This window comes from Chironomus tepperi, unplaced genomic scaffold (genome assembly GCF_022539635.2).
Source record: "Chironomus tepperi strain 1889 unplaced genomic scaffold, CSIRO-AGI_Ctep_v1 contig_461, whole genome shotgun sequence".
NCBI classification, from domain to species: domain Eukaryota; kingdom Metazoa; phylum Arthropoda; class Insecta; order Diptera; family Chironomidae; genus Chironomus; species Chironomus tepperi.
Window position 1 is genome coordinate 787,890 of NW_027226583.1, and position 17,260 is coordinate 805,149.

General features: G+C 31.6%; 6 protein-coding genes across 6 annotated transcripts; 3 read left to right on the plus strand and 3 right to left on the minus strand.

The window, feature by feature from the left end:
* The first annotated feature begins 292 nt into the window (after positions 1–292).
* LOC139099069 (uncharacterized) lies at positions 293–3,111 on the plus strand. The gene is made up of 3 exons (XM_070651467.1): positions 293–844; positions 1,343–2,626; positions 2,680–3,111. The coding sequence occupies exons 1-3, from the start codon at positions 293–295 to the stop codon at positions 3,109–3,111; spliced, it is 2,268 nt and encodes a 755-aa protein (XP_070507568.1).
* Positions 3,112–5,846: 2,735 nt separating this feature from the next.
* On the plus strand, positions 5,847–8,665 carry Mlc1 (Myosin light chain alkali). Its single transcript, XM_070651454.1, has 6 exons — positions 5,847–5,976; positions 6,133–6,163; positions 6,997–7,184; positions 7,251–7,371; positions 7,455–7,541; positions 8,512–8,665. Exons 1-6 carry the CDS (start codon positions 5,974–5,976, stop codon positions 8,556–8,558), a joined length of 477 nt encoding a protein of 158 aa, XP_070507555.1. The 5' UTR covers positions 5,847–5,973; the 3' UTR covers positions 8,559–8,665.
* A 1,161-nt stretch (positions 8,666–9,826) lies between these two features.
* Nup44A (nuclear pore complex protein Nup44A) lies at positions 9,827–11,185 on the minus strand. The gene is made up of 2 exons (XM_070651437.1): positions 11,022–11,185; positions 9,827–10,964 (listed from the first exon to the last, which is right to left on the minus strand). Exons 1-2 carry the CDS (start codon positions 11,088–11,090, stop codon positions 9,972–9,974), a joined length of 1,062 nt encoding a protein of 353 aa, XP_070507538.1. The 5' UTR covers positions 11,091–11,185; the 3' UTR covers positions 9,827–9,971.
* A 59-nt stretch (positions 11,186–11,244) lies between these two features.
* LOC139099046 (60S ribosome subunit biogenesis protein NIP7 homolog) lies at positions 11,245–11,938 on the plus strand. Its single transcript, XM_070651441.1, has 2 exons — positions 11,245–11,377; positions 11,437–11,938. The coding sequence occupies exons 1-2, from the start codon at positions 11,322–11,324 to the stop codon at positions 11,921–11,923; spliced, it is 543 nt and encodes a 180-aa protein (XP_070507542.1). The 5' UTR covers positions 11,245–11,321; the 3' UTR covers positions 11,924–11,938.
* Positions 11,905–12,804, minus strand: LOC139099045 (integrator complex subunit 12-like). Its single transcript, XM_070651440.1, has one exon. The coding sequence runs from the start codon at positions 12,743–12,745 to the stop codon at positions 11,975–11,977; it is 771 nt and encodes a 256-aa protein (XP_070507541.1). The 5' UTR covers positions 12,746–12,804; the 3' UTR covers positions 11,905–11,974.
* A 26-nt stretch (positions 12,805–12,830) lies between these two features.
* LOC139099044 (NFU1 iron-sulfur cluster scaffold homolog, mitochondrial-like) lies at positions 12,831–13,776 on the minus strand. Its single transcript, XM_070651438.1, has 2 exons — positions 13,709–13,776; positions 12,831–13,650 (listed from the first exon to the last, which is right to left on the minus strand). Exons 1-2 carry the CDS (start codon positions 13,753–13,755, stop codon positions 12,927–12,929), a joined length of 771 nt encoding a protein of 256 aa, XP_070507539.1. The 5' UTR covers positions 13,756–13,776; the 3' UTR covers positions 12,831–12,926.
* Between the last annotated feature and the right edge of the window lie 3,484 nt (positions 13,777–17,260).

Sequence of the window (17,260 nt, forward strand, 5' to 3'; positions counted from 1 at the left end):
CCGTTTTCGATTCAACAAGTGGTTACACATCCGCCACAGCATGCTAGACATTCATTGACTCGACTTTCCGGTACACGTGAAAGTTGTAAAATCAGCTGATATCAAGCATGTCTGTTGTTTGGAAATTGTATGAGATTCTCTCTCGATTTTTTAAGGGTAGTTTTATATCAGATGATGACAAATTCATTCATGGATGCTTGCTACTGGATGTTTTGAATGAGAATTTTTCATTTTTGATCACAGCAACTTTTGAAAATTAATTAAATTTTTTAAATTCGAACATCTTCCAAAAATGTCAATTCCAGTTGAAAAATCTTCATTGACCTCAATATTCAACGAACAAGACTTGCCATCGGGGTCAGCGCTCCTTGCAATTCCAAGTGCACATCTGTGTCCAAAATGCAAAGATTTTAAAGCACTTACGAAATTAAATCGTGAAGAAGAAGCTCAATGCAAACAAGAGGCAGCACTTGATGAATCAGATCAAAATGAAAACTTAAGAGGAACAGAATCAACAGACACGATTGTTGCAATTCCACAAGATTCACAGGAAAATGATCCAAGCAGATTCCGCTTTGTCAGCGATGTATTGAATAATATGACATTGGAGATTAAGTCAATTGAGTCGATTCATGAACTGAAACCGAAAAAGGAAGAGAAAATATTAATTGAACCTGAACAAAGTCAACGCAACACAGCAGTTGAAAATGCTTTGAGAAGTTCTGATAGAAAAAGATTGTCATATTTTGAAGATGAAGGATTTAAGATGTATGATCTGAATATTGTGACATCATTGACTGATTTGGACACATTAAAATATAAATCAGATAAAGAATCGCCAAAGGTAAGTTTCACATTCCAAGAATCTCTAAGTTAAAATTTCAACGGTTTTTTAAAATTTGAAATTCAAGAACTGTTGATTGGTTTTCTTTGTGTAAAAATACTGTTGTATGGTTTTCAATAAATATTTAATTTTGTTCCGTTACAGTCAATGAATCTGGTTGACACTAAAAGGCAGTCATGGAAAATTTTGCGACGGTCAACAGGAAGCTTTTTGAGCCGTGTATCAAACCCATTTCGAAAATCTAATCAGTGATTTAAATTCGTTAAATATTTGTCTTGATATCTCTGAATAAAATTAATCAAAGTGATCATTGAAATTATTTAAAAAAAAATTTTTTGTCGTAAAATTTTTGTGTGAATAAAAAATTATTAATTATGGAGGAAATAGAATACATGAATACAGTTGGTAATGTTGTTGGGATGTCATCAATGATAGTGAGTATTAATTTTATCAAATAATCGTTTTCTCTTTGTTAATTAAAGATTTTTTCATAATTAGATTGAAAACTTAAGTAATGAGCCACAAAATTTTAATCATGAAGTAGTTAATGCTGGCAAAAATGTCGGTAATAAAGATCAAAGTACTGAGAATCAGGAATTCGATAACTCAAAAGATCCAGAACAGCTAAATAAAGCTTTAACTTTTAATGAATCTTATCAACCGACATTCAATATGCAGCCAGAAATCCTTAACATTAAATCAAAGCCATTGCATGGTCAACAATTTGTGTTCGGAAGTGGCAAAAGCAATCGAAAGAATGAAGTTAAAGATCCAGCAGTCAAAGAAAGCTTAGATTTACTTAAACGAAGCATTGAATCTCTTAAGAAACGAGAGTTTGGGAATTTCGCAGATAATATCTTGCAATCAGTCACAAAATTAAGTCTTGAAAAGAGTCAGCAGTTTAAGGAAGTTAAAAACAAATTCAGTGAAGCTGAAATCGATGAGAAACTACAAAATACTGAATTTAAAGACATAGAAATCAGCTTGATGCATATTGAAGGAATGTTGGAAGAGATTCTGTCAAATGAGCAAAGTGTTCAGGCTGACGATAGTGAGAAACGTTATGTCATTGTCATACAGAAGTTATGTGACGTTTTATCACTGCTTTTTGAACAATTTCGTGATAAAATTGAACTTCCTGCCAAAATCAGTGACAATGAAGCTATGGATCCAAATGTTCAGTCAACATCACCAGAAATTGAAACTAAAGTGTCGATAAAACTTGATATAGCTGATCCCATTAATCAAGAAGTTCCCACAAATGAGGAAATTGCCACCAAAGAAAATGAGACAAGCAAAACTGTCGATGTCACTGCTAATGGCAAGAAAATCTGTAAATGCTTTTCTATGAATAATGAACTCGATAAGCAAAGTGATGAGCCTGTCTATAAAAATGACACAGAAATAAAAACAGCAAAATCTGTTGATTTTGATGTCCTCGAAGAACAAGTTGAAGTTCCTTTAAAAACATTCAGCTCATTGAGCAGCACAAAAATCAGTGACAGTAACTTAAGGAAGGTCCAAAATGTGGATGACCTGTCAAATACTGAATCTTCAACAAATCTGAAAAGTCAAAGCTTCGTGCGATTTAAAGGCATTGATGAACATCATATTAAAACTAGCGTCATACAAGTTTCGTCCATTCCAAGCATGATCACGAGACATTATCATACAGATGACTTAAAACAAGCTTTACTAACGGAATCGATGCATTCAATTAAAGGTGAATCAATGTCAAAAGCAGTAATTGAAGATCTTAATGATGATGGATTCCAAAATTTGGTAAGCTTGCTATTTAGTTCTATATTCAGCATAGTAATAGACATTATTTACAGCCAAAAGTCCCATCGACAGCTTTGAGTGAGGCATCAAGCTCTGAATGGATTGATGAGAATACTTCGTTCATTAAATTGCATGATCAGAAAGTTGAAGTCGAGGCTGAGCCAAAATTAGAGGATAAAGCAGCTAAACCCGATGCATTGCCTATACTTCCTTTAGAATCGTTATGCAGCATATTAAATGAACCTCAATTATCAGCTTTAGAAGATCCACAACCATTAAGTTTAAAGCATACTGATCCACAACCAGCAGTCTCTCCACAAGATGATCCACAGCCATTAAATGCAATTACTTCCTCTGAACCACAGCCGTCGACATCAGCACAATCGGAACCCCCAGCGAAGAAACAGACACGATTTTCAGGATGTAAAAATTTTGTAAAACGGCTCATATCCAACACATTACTTCGTAAAAAAGACAGAAATTGAATTTCCCTCTGTAAATTCCTTTCTCTCGGCACTTTTCTTTCGTTCATTCAAAAATAAATTTATATATATATTTTTTGCACAGAATATAAAGTAAAGCATTAGTAGAAGATGTATGATGTTCGCGCATAAAAATGACACGAAAATGTAAACAGGCTTTTAGCTGTAGATGAATGGAAAATTATTGAATTGCCTTGTTATGAAATATTAAAGAATTATTAATACTTTTATGAGCTATAAATTTATGGAAATTTGTGCATTCTGGAAAATTGAGGATGAATCAACAATGTGAATTGAAATAATTCAACGGTTTTTTGAGATTTGAAAATTAGAAACATTTGTATGGTTTTGAAACATTATTCATCATTTATATGGTTTTAAGATTCAATTTTAAAGGCTTTGAGAATTCAAATTTCTAAAGATCGTTAAAATTTAAATTTTATTTGAACTGCTAGCTTAACTCAGTTAATTAGCATAACTGAGTATATGCACTTTTATAGTCAACCGCTTAAAATAGTCGACGTCCTTTAACTCATATCTGTAAAATTGTAAATAAATTATTATTTTCCTGTGTCTTAGAATAGCCGCTTGGGGCAGAAAATAGACAAAAATATTTTTCTCTCGTATCTGATGATGCCAAAGCTATTGCATAAATATTGTCTACGCACGATTATAAAGGATAGAAATAATTATCATTATTCTTTTTATTTTTGCTGTTGAGTGATTCTATTTATGTTTTTATTTTTTTTTTTCACATCCAATGCTATATTTAAGAGAAATTTGCAGTCGATTTAAATTTTTCACGGTCATTTTATGTGTGGTTTTTAAATTGAGGATTGTCATTGTTGACATGTTCCTATAATTATTTAATTAATCTACATAGTTTTCACATTTCAGTCAATTTATCATTGCACAATTGCGACAGCCAAGATCCCGTTGAGGCTCAACAATTGAAAATTATCATGTTAATGATGACAAAAAATAGAATTATTGTGTCGTGAGGAAAATAGAAAATTTTTCCTGCCAATTTTCATGTTGTCCACTACACATTCGCCTTCAAAATTGTGTCATCGTTGTCAGTCATTCGCTTCTTATTTACCATAACACAACCGTATTTTTTTTTTCGGCATTTTCTACGAAAATAGCCATTGAGATTCTTTTATTTTATATATTTTTTAAGCTATGATTGTTGAGTTACATTTTTTTGTATGTCGCATCTTCCCTTTGAGCTTTACGCTTTATTACTCATTGTGGCTGACTTGTGGGTGGATGAATGAGTAAATAGAGTATGTTTTTAGTTCTACCTGTGGAGTATTTATGGGATATTTTCACATTTGAGTGATTTTCTTGATGAATAATGAGGAAAAAATTTCAACAGTCAAATTATTTTTGAAATTTAAATGAAAGTTTGTTCAGTAAATTTTTCAGTTCATTTCATTTCAATTCATCGGATTCATTTAATTCAACTAAATTTCGTGTTTTTTGTTGAATTAAAAGGGATTTACACTTCAAAACTAGGATAATCTGGTTCCTTATACACTCTAACATACTGGAATATTAATAAACAATAGGTAATCATTCTATAAAGTAGAATAAATTGAAGAAATAACATTTCCTGATAAAAACGAGGGCCAGTCAACTTTCACCTACAAATTCCAAGTGCATAAAATTCAAATCCAAAGAATTCCTTATTCAAAAACTATCAAAAATCTTAATTTTCATCAAGCTAATCGATCAAAATCAACAGAAACAAGCTTCACATGATCAAAAAATATCAATGTAACAGAGACTTTCCTACTAATTTAAACGAAAAAAACAAAAAAAAAAATCAAGCACAACCTCTCGAATAGAATGAGCAGTGAGAGATGATGATCAGTTGCGAAACATTCTTGCACTTTTTATGGTTGCTTTCAAGTTGCGTGGGTGTTGGATATTCAAATCAAGAAAAATATCTTTTCACGTTCATCTAAATTTTTCTGAGAAAATTATGAAAGAATTTTTTTCATCGCCGAAAAGTTCAACGACAATTTTGCACGACATTTGGACATTTAAATTCCTGTCGGTTGATTTTTTTGAACATATTTATGACAATAAATAACATTGGCAAAGATCCCATCTATAATTAATTAATTGTTACCGTCCGAAGATAGATTTTTTATATTTTTATTGCCTGCCTTTAATACAGTTGCATCATTAAATTATATGTATGACACGTCAGACTAACTGAATACACTTGCAATGCTCAATCCAAGCGAGGCACAAGTGAATCATCAATTGGAATTTTTTTTTCTGGTCTGTATGTAAATACTTGACTCCATTTGCCACTTTCTGCCGTGTGTGTCTATGTGAAAAAAAGGTTTATTTTTACGAAAAATAGATAGATTAAACGTAGTAAAGGAATTTTCCCAACTTTTTTTTCATTCCTCTCTGTTTCTATTTTACATTTAGCTATATTTTCTGATGATCGGTCTTCACACTCCGTACAGTTTTTAAGCTGCCTAAATTTAGAGTCGAAATCAAGGTTCGATTTTCTCAAACATTCGATCCCAATATTAACGTCGAGTTCGTATCTGTCTGCGATGTGGCAGTATACAACTATATTACATTCATTTCATCACACAGCTGCGACTTCGTATTCGAAATATGTATGTTGAAAATTAAAGAAAAACTGTTGAATTGAGGGAAAATAAAAAAAAAAAACGGAAAGAAAATGACTCGCGAAAATTGCCGACGACTCGAGAAAATTAGAAAAAAATTGCCTTCATCAAATTGAACAACGTTCAGATCGAAATCGTTAGTCGGTTGTATAACTTGATCCTGAGTTGTTGAGTTGAGTCCGAAGCAATCTAGAGAACACACATCAGAATGGTGAGGACGGAATTATTTTTTCAAATTCTTTCACTTTCTACCTAGAATAAATAATTTTATTTATTAAATTGTGGATAATATGTGAAGAATATTGAGGAATTCATTCATATTTCTAATCCTTTGTTTCTTTTTCCATCTCTTTTGTGGAATCAACAGGCAGACAAATTGAAAGACCAAGACATTGAAAGTAAGTTGAAAGTTTTAAATCAAGTGAATGTGAGCTTTTTAATCGACAATTTCAACGGTTATCAAGAATTCCAAAACATAACGGCTGTCAAAAATTCAAATTTTGTTCAAAACTTCCAAAAATTTTTCAAATTTCTCAGAACAAGTCAAATTGTTGAAAAAAAGTTAAAATCAGTGAAAATTAATGAAATTAAGCATTACGTAAGCCAAATAGTGACAAACAAGGAAACTAGGTCGACTAGACATGACAGAAATCAGTAAAATTCAGTGAAATTTAACATTAATGACTTAAAAAGAAGAAAAATAGATGAAAATGTGATCCAAATAGACACTTAATTATAATAATAAGAGTAAGAAGTAAGAAAAGATTAATTAAAAGTGGATAAAAAGGAATGATGAAAAATGTGTGAGTGTTTGCAGAAAAATAGAAGAAAAAAAAATCACATAAAAAAAGTCGTGTTGGCCGCGCAGAACACTATAAATAGATCACATACAAAAAAGGCGAGTAAAGGCCCTCGCTCGAGCGATTTGCTTGTAAAGTTTCAATTCATGAGAATGTCTAATTTTAAAAATATGTAAAGAAGAAAAAAAGAAAAGTTCCCACAGATGAAGGCACACACAAAAAAAAAAATTGAAATGAAATTGGAATGTTTATTTAAAAGCCACAAAAAGAAATGTTATGAACAGAATGTGAAGAGAAAAATTGAACAGAAGTTTCGTAATTCGCAATTGATAATTCCTTGAAAGATGAAAAGCTTGCATCATTAAAAACCCACAGCGAGGATAATAAACAAACAATGAATTAACTGGATTTTATTTTAAACCACTTTTTAGACGCAGAATTCGCATTCGGTATCTATGATTGTGATGGCTCAGGAAAGGTCGATGCCTATGATATTCCAGATGTCTTACGTTCATTGAATCTTAACCCAACTCTTGAATTATGCGAGAAAATGGGTGCCACAAAGAAGCGTGGTGAGAAGAAACTCTCAGTCGAAGAATTCCTTCCAATCTTTGCACAAGTATGACATATCCTTCATATACCCAAATTTACACATTGCTAAATAAATGTTATTATTGTACAATAGGTCAGAGCCACAAAGGACCAAGGCAGTTATGAAGATTTCATGGAATGTTTGAAATTGTACGACAAAATGGAAAACGGTACAATGCTCTTCGCTGAATTGGAACACAGTTTAAAAGCTTTGGGTAAGTGTCCATCATACAAGTGGTTGTTGTAATCCATGACGCAACAAGTTATTTATAAAAAATTTCACCCTACATTTTCATAGGTGAGAAATTGAGCGACGATGAAGTTGCTGAACTTTTCGCTGACTGCATGGACCCAGAAGATGATGAAGGCAATATCTTTTATGCACGTATGTATCATGAATCTATTCTTATTCATTTCCCTAGTAAATAACAATCCAGGTGATATAATCACCAATTACTACCTCAATATACATTTAATTGTTGAATCATCATCATTAACAGTCTTCATGACTGCAGCATTTATCAAAAGAAGTAGATATTTTTACTCAATGTGCTGTAATTTATTTTTAAAATCATGAAAAAATGCTCAACAACTACACCAACGTTCACGAATACGTGAATACCAAATAGCCGCTTGCCATGTCCTAAAAATAGCGCACCTTCATACATCTATGAAGTTGAAAATTATCTTTTTTTTCTTCTCTCAGCTATATCTGTCTGTGCGATTAATGAGCGGAATGGCAATTACTATATATCCCTGATGATTACGCATTGAGAAATGTTTCATTTTGGTGTTTTTGCGAAAAATACTTCTATAGTTGGTGTGGAGTTGATGCTCTTCTACCTACATACAGTTCAAGAATTCATGTCTACTTCCAATAACTTGACGATTTTGAGGAATAACCTTAGATTTTTAAAGAATTCAAGAATAATTTTAAATTTTGAATTAAATCTGCAACTGCTTGAACTTTCTCAGCACTAACTCTACGTGACAATATCTGTTGATGACTTTCCACTAGTTTATGACTTGATTATGTCTGAAAACTTAAATTTTCAAAAATGAACCAAAAACAACCAAATTTGAAGTAATTTCTGATTTGAACTAAATTCGCTGGCTGTACAGATCAATAATGATCCATAGCCCTCACTTTGACTGTTAATGACGATAATGATGATGACAATTATACCCAAAATCTCTACATTGTAATTAATTCAATATTTATTTTATTTATTTCTATGTTATGTATCCATCGAATGTGAATAATTTATGTGTAAATCCATCAAAATCAAATTTATGTTCGTCAATACCTTAAAAAAATCAATGTTTGTGTCCAAAAAAAATGTGTAAATTAACAGCATTCTTGCAAAAGATGATGAACAACCCAATTGTCTACAAGAAGTAAATTACGTCTGCCAAACACAACATCATCCATATTTAAAAAACGACAAACAAAATTTAATTATTTGCATAAAATTGATATAAAAAAAATAAAAAAAATTTTAAACTTTATTCGTAAGTGTGACTTTATGTTATATTTTATGTTTCATTTTTATGAAATTTTTTGTGTTTTTGGTGCCAAAAAAAAAATCTAATTTTAATCTTTTTTTCTCTTCATCTATGCAGCGTTTCTCCGAAGAATGTGCAACGTAACAGAAGAATAAGTTAAGACTAATTTAAATTTCATCTAAAATCCAAAAAAACGACAACTCAATTTCGATCAAAATAACATCAATCAGTTTAAAATAAATAAAATCATAAAGAAAACGACATAAAATGTGAGAGAGAGAATCAATCTGCTGCTGATATACCTTTAAATATCTAGAGATGAACATCATAAAAAAAAAATTAAAAAATTGAGGGAGTTTGAGCTTGATATATGTGTGTGTGAAAAAAATATCAATGGTGACTAGGCAATATTTAATTTTGCAGTTTTCATATCTATTGCCTTTTCATCTTCATTCATTTTTTTAAAAGCCATCACAAAAATATATAATTTTTTTTTACGTAATTCACCAAATTTCGAGTTTCAAAATTTCTTCAATTTTCGGACACAAGTTTTCAATTTAAGGATTACTTGCTAAAAAAAAGTAAAATATAAATAAATTTTTTGATAATTTAAGAGTTATAATTAATAAAATGCAATAAAAAGTACTAAAAAACAGAAAAACACACGAAAAACACTTTTCACAATTTTTCATGAACAAAGTTTTCCATCAAATATTTCAGTTTCAGGCATTCTTTAGCTGTGTCACAATGTTCATGTTGCGCAACACATTATGACAAAATTGTTTCGTAATTTATGAGAATTTTTTGATGTCACACGGTTCATGCAACATTGATTTATTGTCATTTCGCAACATAACCATTTATTGTCATTCTGATGTTGCGCAACAACTTTTTTGTCACATAGTCTCATAGCAAGCTGAGTTTGTTTTTAGAAATTTATTAAATGGTCAGTTAGTGAACTTCTCTAACCAGATACTGTATTGTTGTCTACTTTCCTTTTCCTATGTTCAAAAACATTCAGTGAACATCCAAATTGGAGATAAAACATCAAAACCTTTCAAATGTTTTCATTCAATCTTGAAACATTTGTATTGTTTTGAAATTCAAATCTGAAAAAGCCGTTAGATTTTTAAGAATCATTAACAATCAAATTAAAGACAGCACTTAAAGTTTACAAATTACTTTTTCAATTTATTTTCAAAAAACCTCATTTAATTAAAATCCACCACAGATATTTTCAACTTTTTTTATTTATTATCATATGAGGAACAAATAAGCGTAAAAAAACATAAATTTCACTGTCTATAACTTAGTGCTGTTGAATTTGCGATGATCCAGCGAATGCACCGACGCCTTTCTTAAAAAATTTCGTTGTTGATGAGTTTATAAGTTGAACAGCTTGTGGATCGTGATGATTAACGTTACTGTCTGGTTTATAAGAGCAAATGCATTTAAATCCTTTGAGGTAATTCATTCTCCAAATTCGGACATAGCCGTCGTCCGCGCTTGTTACAAGCATAGTTCCAGTTATATTCCATGTGACACGCCAAACTGTACAGAAATTATCATTAAACTGTGCAGCTTGAACGACTTCAAATCGTGTATTTCCAGATTGTTCAACTATTGGCTTTAAGTTGAAAATGCTGACATCTTTAGAAGCAACAGCTAAAACGTGATAACTTCGGCCGACATTTGGTGCAAACTCAATTGAATGAACTGGTTCCGTAACATTAATATTTTCAGTTTTTGTCCATCGTCGATTGTATTCACTATATTCAAAAACAAAGACTTTCGGTTCATTTGATTGTGCCATATCACTTCCAGCAGCAATCATTGGAGGATGTGCTCTAAATAGTGATGGATTCCAGCTTATACATGATAAAGGAAGTTTACAAATAATTTCATGCTGTAATGTCCATTGTGATAGATTCATTATATCTGGTGCTTCATATATTCTAATAATGCCATCAGATGAGGATGTAGCCAATACTAATCCAAGATTTTTAGGTCCAAATTTAACGTCTGTAACACTAGTTCTTGAATCGACCAAATTAGTACGTCTAATCCATCTTTTAGCAGGTGTTGAACTAGCTGTTGGTTTTTGTTCAGCTGTTTCTTCCCAAATACTTGCTGTTCTGTCAAAACTTGCAGATGCAAGAACTGCGCCAAATTCAGGATGTGCCCAATTTAACTTCCAAATACTACCCGAATGTGCCTTCCAACTTGATGACACTATCCATTGTCCTTTCTCGTTCTGTTCCCACACTTTGATTGTCTGATCGGAGCTGCATGTTGCCATTCTCTACAATATTAACATTTTATCAGTTGAATTTCATTAAATTGTGTTTTAGGAACTTACCTGTCCATAATAGTCGTAACTGCAATCATGAATCACATCACGATGTTCGGTATGAATGATTGAATTCATTTTTGAGAATGGAATTAGTGTATTTAACTATTAAATTAAGAGAAATGAATTTTTTAAAAATTATCTTTTAGCGCTTTGTTGTTCAGGGCAAGTTGAAAATGTATGGGGCGAATTGGTTAACGGCGATTTGAATGTTTACGGGCAAATTCACAAAAAACGTGTTGAAACAAAAAAGTTGACTTCTTCAAAATAAATCCTTTAAAAACAGTTAATTAAATTAAATTTAGCAATATGAAGCGATTAAACGATGAACAAACCAAAATTTTCTTCGAGAAGCTCACAAAATAGTAAGTTCAGCACATTAATTCCTTAAAAAATCATAAAACTTAAAAATAACATTTTTCAGCATTGGAACTAATGTAAAATTCCTTCTGGATCGACCGGATGGAACTTATTGTTTCCGAGAAATGAACAGACGAGTGTATTACATGTCAGAAAGAATCCTAAAATTGGCTGAAAATCTCAGTGAAGAACATTTAATTGCTGTCGGAACTTGTTTTGGAAAATTCACAAAAAGCAACAAATTCATGTTACAAATTACAGCACTTAACTACCTCGCACCATACGCACAGTACAAAGTGTGGATTAAATCGTCAGCAGAACAGCAATATTTGTATGGAAATCATATTAATAAGGCTGGATTAGGAAGAATTACAGAAAATACACCACAACATCAAGGAGTTATAGTCCTGTCCATGAATGACATACCATTGGGATTTGGAGTGACTGCAAAGTCAACAACAGATTGTAAGTTAGCCGATCCATTAGTTACAGTATGTTTCCATCAAGCAGATATAGGAGAATATCTAAGATCTGAGGATACTTTGATGTAAAATATTTCTTTATTTTTAATTAAAATACAATTTTTTTATCAAAAAATATATCTATGAACTCTTTTTACTGGAACGGGATCTTGATGAGCTGGATGATGATGATTCCTTTGACTTTTTGCTGGTACTTTTACTACTGCTATCAGACTTTCGCTTTTCCGACTTTTCCTTCTGTTTGTCTTTTTCCTTTTCCTTTTTCTCTTTTTCACGTTCCTTCTCAATTACCTTTTCCTTCTCTTTCTCTTTATGCTTATAACTACTGGATGATGAACTCTCACTTGATTCATATGACTTTATTGATTTTGATGATCCTTCCTTTTTCTTGCATGTTGAGCATGTCCAAGAATTTTGGTCAGCATCATTTGGAATCTTTGTAGAATGGCACAATTGATGCCATAGCTGGTGACATTCAATGCACTCAAATAGCTGATTATTTGCAGAATTGTCCATTTGACGACATACTACACATGTCAAGTCAGTAAGTAGGTCCATAGCTGATGAACTTTCATTGTCGCTGGAATCTTCAGCTGGATCATCAGTTTTAATTATTTGTTGATTTTCACTGATTAATGATGTGGTAGGTAATTTAAGTTCCTCAATTTTCTTCGTTTTATGCTTCTTTAACTTAAATCCACTGCCCACAGCCTTAGTTTCCTGACTAATTAATGAATCAACTTGTTTTTTACTTAAATGATTTTCGACTAATTTTGTTTTGTCATAATGCTTGAGAATCTCGGTATTTAGCAATGTCCTCATTTTCTCAGCTGAATCCGGAGCTGATGAATGAAGTAATTTAATAGCGGCTGTAATATAGCTATCGTCCATGATTAATAATAATTATATTTTAAGAAAAATTGTTTGAATTTTAAATAAAAATTCCGGCAGTAAACAAAGGCAAGTTGGAGGCGAATTCAAAGTTTCCTACAATTTCAAATTTATTTTAACCGTTAGAGCTAAGAATTGAAAATTCAAATAAATATAATTAACAAGCTAGTACGCATTATCATTATTTATCAGATTCCTTCTCTTTGATCTGAATTTTCTGCTCCAATTTCTCAAATTCCTTATCAGATAATTTTTCAGCTTCATCCTTAACTTGCTCAACAGATATTACTTCTGGGATATAAAATTGCAGCATATTTTGGACACCATTCTTTAACGTAATTATTGATGAGGCACATGTGCTGCATGATCCTTGTAATTTTAATTTAACTATGCCTTCATGATAGCCAACAAATAAAATATCACCGCCATCCTCTTGAACTGTCGGTCTAATACGTGTATCTAATAGTTCCTTAATCATAGCAACAACTTCATCATCTTCATCTTCAATCTGTGTGACTGCATTGTCTTTTCTCTCATGAACAATTGGTAAGCCACTTGCAAAGAAGTCCATAATGACAGCAAATATTTCAGGTTTTATGACACCCCATTCAGCATCTTCTTGCTTTGTTATAGTAATAAAATCACCGCCAAAAAACACACTTCGAACTCCTTCAATTCTAAAGATTAATTTAGCTAATGGCGATATCATAGCATCATTGGCATGCGGAAAATCCATTGTATTTCCTTTTCCTAAAACATCCTTTCCAGGAAGGAACTTCAAGCTGTCTGGATTAGGAGTGTCCTGAGTCTGAATAAACATATTTCTAAGCAGAGTTATTGACGGCAAGACTCTCTTTCTGATATTTTGTAAATTGCTTCTATTATTTGATATAACATGGTAGGATCTGTTGATGATGCAAATTTAGTGTGTTTTATGGATGTGCTGGTGATATTTGTACTCACCTACTCCTAAGAGCAACCGTTAATAATGGAATTAAAGTTCTTTGCATGATTTGTTTTGATTCTTTCACAATTTAGGAACTGTATAAATGTTTTGATGAATTTTAGAACAGTTCAAATGTTTTTGAATTTGAATTTTAGAAAGTCGTTAGAATTATTATTGGGTTTTTTGAGATTTTACTCGCTTTTATTAGATTTGTTATTAATTCCTTGATTTCAAAAGATCAACTTTGATAGATTGAGACTAGAAAATGATTAGATTTTAGGTATGGAGCAGTAATGACAATGATTGTAGGAGAGTATGAGGATATTCATCGAATTGACGCAAATTGACCACCCACAGAATGCCAAAAATGCCATCCAAAGTGAATCAGTGCCAAAAAACAGTCGAAGAGAAAAATTGCATAATTATGGGAGGTCCCCAAAAATTTATGTAGCATTCTCAAGTAGCAAATAAAAAAAAAGGAAAAGAAAAGAGAAATTGAGTAAAATTTTTCCTTTCACCACATGACAGCAACTACATGATACTTGAATTTACATGTGCCCATAAAAAATTTCTTTCATTCAGAACACAAATATTTACGACATCTGATCTTCTCCTTTTAAAAGATTCTCATCCATACACACTCGAGTCTATACGAGAGAGAAAAAAAGAAAATAAAAACAGATCATTTTCACAAATTGCAAACATATTGCAGGTCAGACGAGAAGATCTATATAGTCATAAATTTTAAATGGCTCGACCTATCTCCTCTCGAATGGATTATACGAGATTATAAATGACATTACAACACAAACATATTTGAAAATTTTGTGTGTAAACAATTCATAAATTATGAATTTTTTGTGCCATGTAGAGTAAGGGCACTGACTACTATTATGAATATTATCAGACTTTCTTTAAGAAAACAGACAATAAATTAAAGTCACATGCATGGATGGGAATATATACACATACGATTAAGTTATGGAAGGGCATTATGACGATACAGAGATTTGGTTTTTACATTAACTATTTTATGGATATTTACAGACATTTCATGAATGAATTTCGATCATCCTCACTTCCATCCGTAATCGAATTAATTAAGTGTTCCTGTAATTTTGGCTAGGTAATCTGTGAGATTTTAGTCGTTTTGGTTATTTAAATTTGTCTAGAGGATTTCCTCATAAAATAGCAAGTTATAAGTGCTTGGATCTTGTTTATTAATATTTTGCCGTCATTTAGAATTGATATCTGTTTGTTTGTGTTAAGATTATGTCTTAATTAAGCTAAAAACTGCAAAAAATTTCTAAATATGAGACATTTTGAGGAAAAAATTCAAAAAATTTCAAATCACAGAAAACTGCTAAATTTTTGCCAGCTTACTTTGATTTGCAATGAAAATCTTGTAGCCTTAAGAATGCGCTCTGCACAGCTATAATAACAGTCTCCTTAAAAAGTATATTCCTCTAAAAAGAATGATCAATAGAAAAATTTCACCTCATTAAATTTTTTTATGACCTCCATACTCATATTTACAACTTACTTAGTCTGAAACTTACTCCATATACACAAAAAGAATAATTTTTTTTTTTTGAAGTTTTAAGCTTCTCCATAAAAATTATGCTACCGGTAATAAAAACTGTAAATGTTATGGACTGCTATATGAAGCCCATTTTCCTTTCCTGCAAGCCATAATGTAGAAAAATGCTCTCGAAACATTTCTTTTTTCAAAATTTATTGTAATTAACAAAGAAATGACTTGAAAATGTAAATAAAAATTGTGGAAAAAATTGTATCCAATTTTAGGAGATTGCTTGCTGGGCATGGAATGTATATTTGGGTGACTCTCTGAGTGATATTTTAAGAATCTTGATAATTTTACTTTGATCTTGGAATATGAGGGCAGTTTTCATAGAAATATCGATTCCATAATTGCTTTGATGATGTTTCTATGGATTACAAGTTACAATGTTTACATCCTTATATTTAGCTTTGCGAATTATTAGTATAAACTAATTTAAATTTTTAACGGCTTTTCAATTTCAAATTTTGCTAAAAATTGTTGAAAACTTCACAAATTGAAGTTCAAAATATTACAAATTGAAGTTCAAAGCTGTTCAAATTTAATCGGTTCAAAAACCAACAAATTAAAGTTCAAAACCTTACAAATTTAAGTTCAAAACCTTACAAATTAAAGTTCAAAACCTCACAAATTAAAGCTCAAAACTTAACAACTTAAAGTTCAAATCCTTACAAACTGAAGTTCAAAATTCTAAAAAACTGAAATTCAAAGTTCATCACAAACTAAAGTTCAAAACCCTATACGAAATGAAGTTCAAAACCTTACAACTTAAAGTTCAAAACCTTACAAATTCAAAATTCTAATTCAAATTCCAGACTTAAAATTTGAGAATCGCCCACACCAAAAAAAGTATAACAATAATGTTGTTCTTAACGATGCATTCATAAATAAAATAAAATAAAATAAAAATTCAAAACACAGCAAAGAGAGAGCAGCAATAAATTTAATAAAAGTGTGGAAAGAAATGTCCCGTAATGTTTCATTTCTTGAAAATCCATAAAGGACATTAAAAACATTTAAGACATGCATCTGCATATGAAATTTTCATTTATCAATTTCGATCGTCATGACGATTTTTCTTTTTGTTGTTGCTTCTCCCCTTGAAATATCGTAAAAGAGATGAAGAAAATGGGAAATAATAAAAGAATGCTTGGGGAAGATACAGAATAAATAGAAACAAATCGGATTGCTGATTGACACGTGAGAGTTTTTATGAAACAACGAAAATTTTCATCTTTGATCATCCATCGTCATGTTGTTGAGGAACGAAAAAAAAAAATCTCTTTTTATCATATTCACGAATGTTACTTCTATCCTCCACAAAATAGAATTAGTATAGACGTGTGGCTTGATATTGAGGCATGTTAAGACGCATTTACAAGTTACAGAATTCAAGTTGAATTGAGCAAATTAAGTGACTGATCACCAAAATAGCTCTGATTTAAGTCTTGGATCAGTTGTTAGGTCTTTCTGCCCTAGCAGCACAATGAAGTCGCTATAGTGGAGCTACTTTGCTACGTTGACTATACAACGTCATAGTCAAGAAGCATCGCTCAAGTAGGGTGTCATGAAAGCAACATGATAGCTGTTTCGGTCCATTTTATGACAAAATATGTAATTCGTCGCATTTAGGTCGGTGAATATAGCTTTATATCCTTAGAACAGTGAAGATCAGCCTTTTTTCGCGGCACAACTTGGTGGTTGACCTCGACCAAAACCCTACAACAGCATACGGTTCATGGCATTTCCAAAAATTTTTGACGGTAAATAACAAAGAGGTTATTCATTCCTGCCTTAGAATATACAATAAGCTATAAACCAGAGCTCGTAGTCGATTTGAATATTGTATGGAGTCGAGTCGACTTTTCAGTATAAAATACGAGTCGACAACAACCTAGCTACAAACTAGAAGGGCAATTATCAGACAGACAGACAGACACAACACAAACAATCACCAATCCCAGAAAAATAAGCTCCAAAACAGAAT

Excerpts from the sequence above, each read along its gene's own strand:
- LOC139099044 (XM_070651438.1), bottom strand. The coding sequence starts at position 13,755 with ATGCAAAGAACTTTAATTCCATTATTAACGGTTGCTCTTAGGAGTAG. Across the intron at positions 13,651-13,708 it reads ACGGTTGCTCTTAGGAGTAG|ATCCTACCATGTTATATCAA; the intron begins GTGAGTACAAAT and ends CATCATCAACAG.
- LOC139099046 (XM_070651441.1), top strand. The coding sequence starts at position 11,322 with ATGAAGCGATTAAACGATGAACAAACCAAAATTTTCTTCGAGAAGCTC. Across the intron at positions 11,378-11,436 it reads TTCGAGAAGCTCACAAAATA|CATTGGAACTAATGTAAAAT; the intron begins GTAAGTTCAGCA and ends AACATTTTTCAG.
- Mlc1 (XM_070651454.1), top strand. Across the intron at positions 6,164-6,996 it reads GAAAGACCAAGACATTGAAA|ACGCAGAATTCGCATTCGGT; the intron begins GTAAGTTGAAAG and ends ACCACTTTTTAG. Across the intron at positions 7,542-8,511 it reads AGGCAATATCTTTTATGCAC|CATTCTTGCAAAAGATGATG; the intron begins GTATGTATCATG and ends GTAAATTAACAG.
- LOC139099069 (XM_070651467.1), top strand. The coding sequence starts at position 293 with ATGTCAATTCCAGTTGAAAAATCTTCATTGACCTCAATATTCAACGAA. Across the intron at positions 845-1,342 it reads CAGATAAAGAATCGCCAAAG|ATTGAAAACTTAAGTAATGA; the intron begins GTAAGTTTCACA and ends TTTCATAATTAG. Across the intron at positions 2,627-2,679 it reads ATGATGGATTCCAAAATTTG|CCAAAAGTCCCATCGACAGC; the intron begins GTAAGCTTGCTA and ends CATTATTTACAG.
- LOC139099045 (XM_070651440.1), bottom strand. The coding sequence starts at position 12,745 with ATGGACGATAGCTATATTACAGCCGCTATTAAATTACTTCATTCATCA.
- Nup44A (XM_070651437.1), bottom strand. The coding sequence starts at position 11,090 with ATGAATTCAATCATTCATACCGAACATCGTGATGTGATTCATGATTGC. Across the intron at positions 10,965-11,021 it reads GTTACGACTATTATGGACAG|AGAATGGCAACATGCAGCTC; the intron begins GTAAGTTCCTAA and ends TTAATATTGTAG.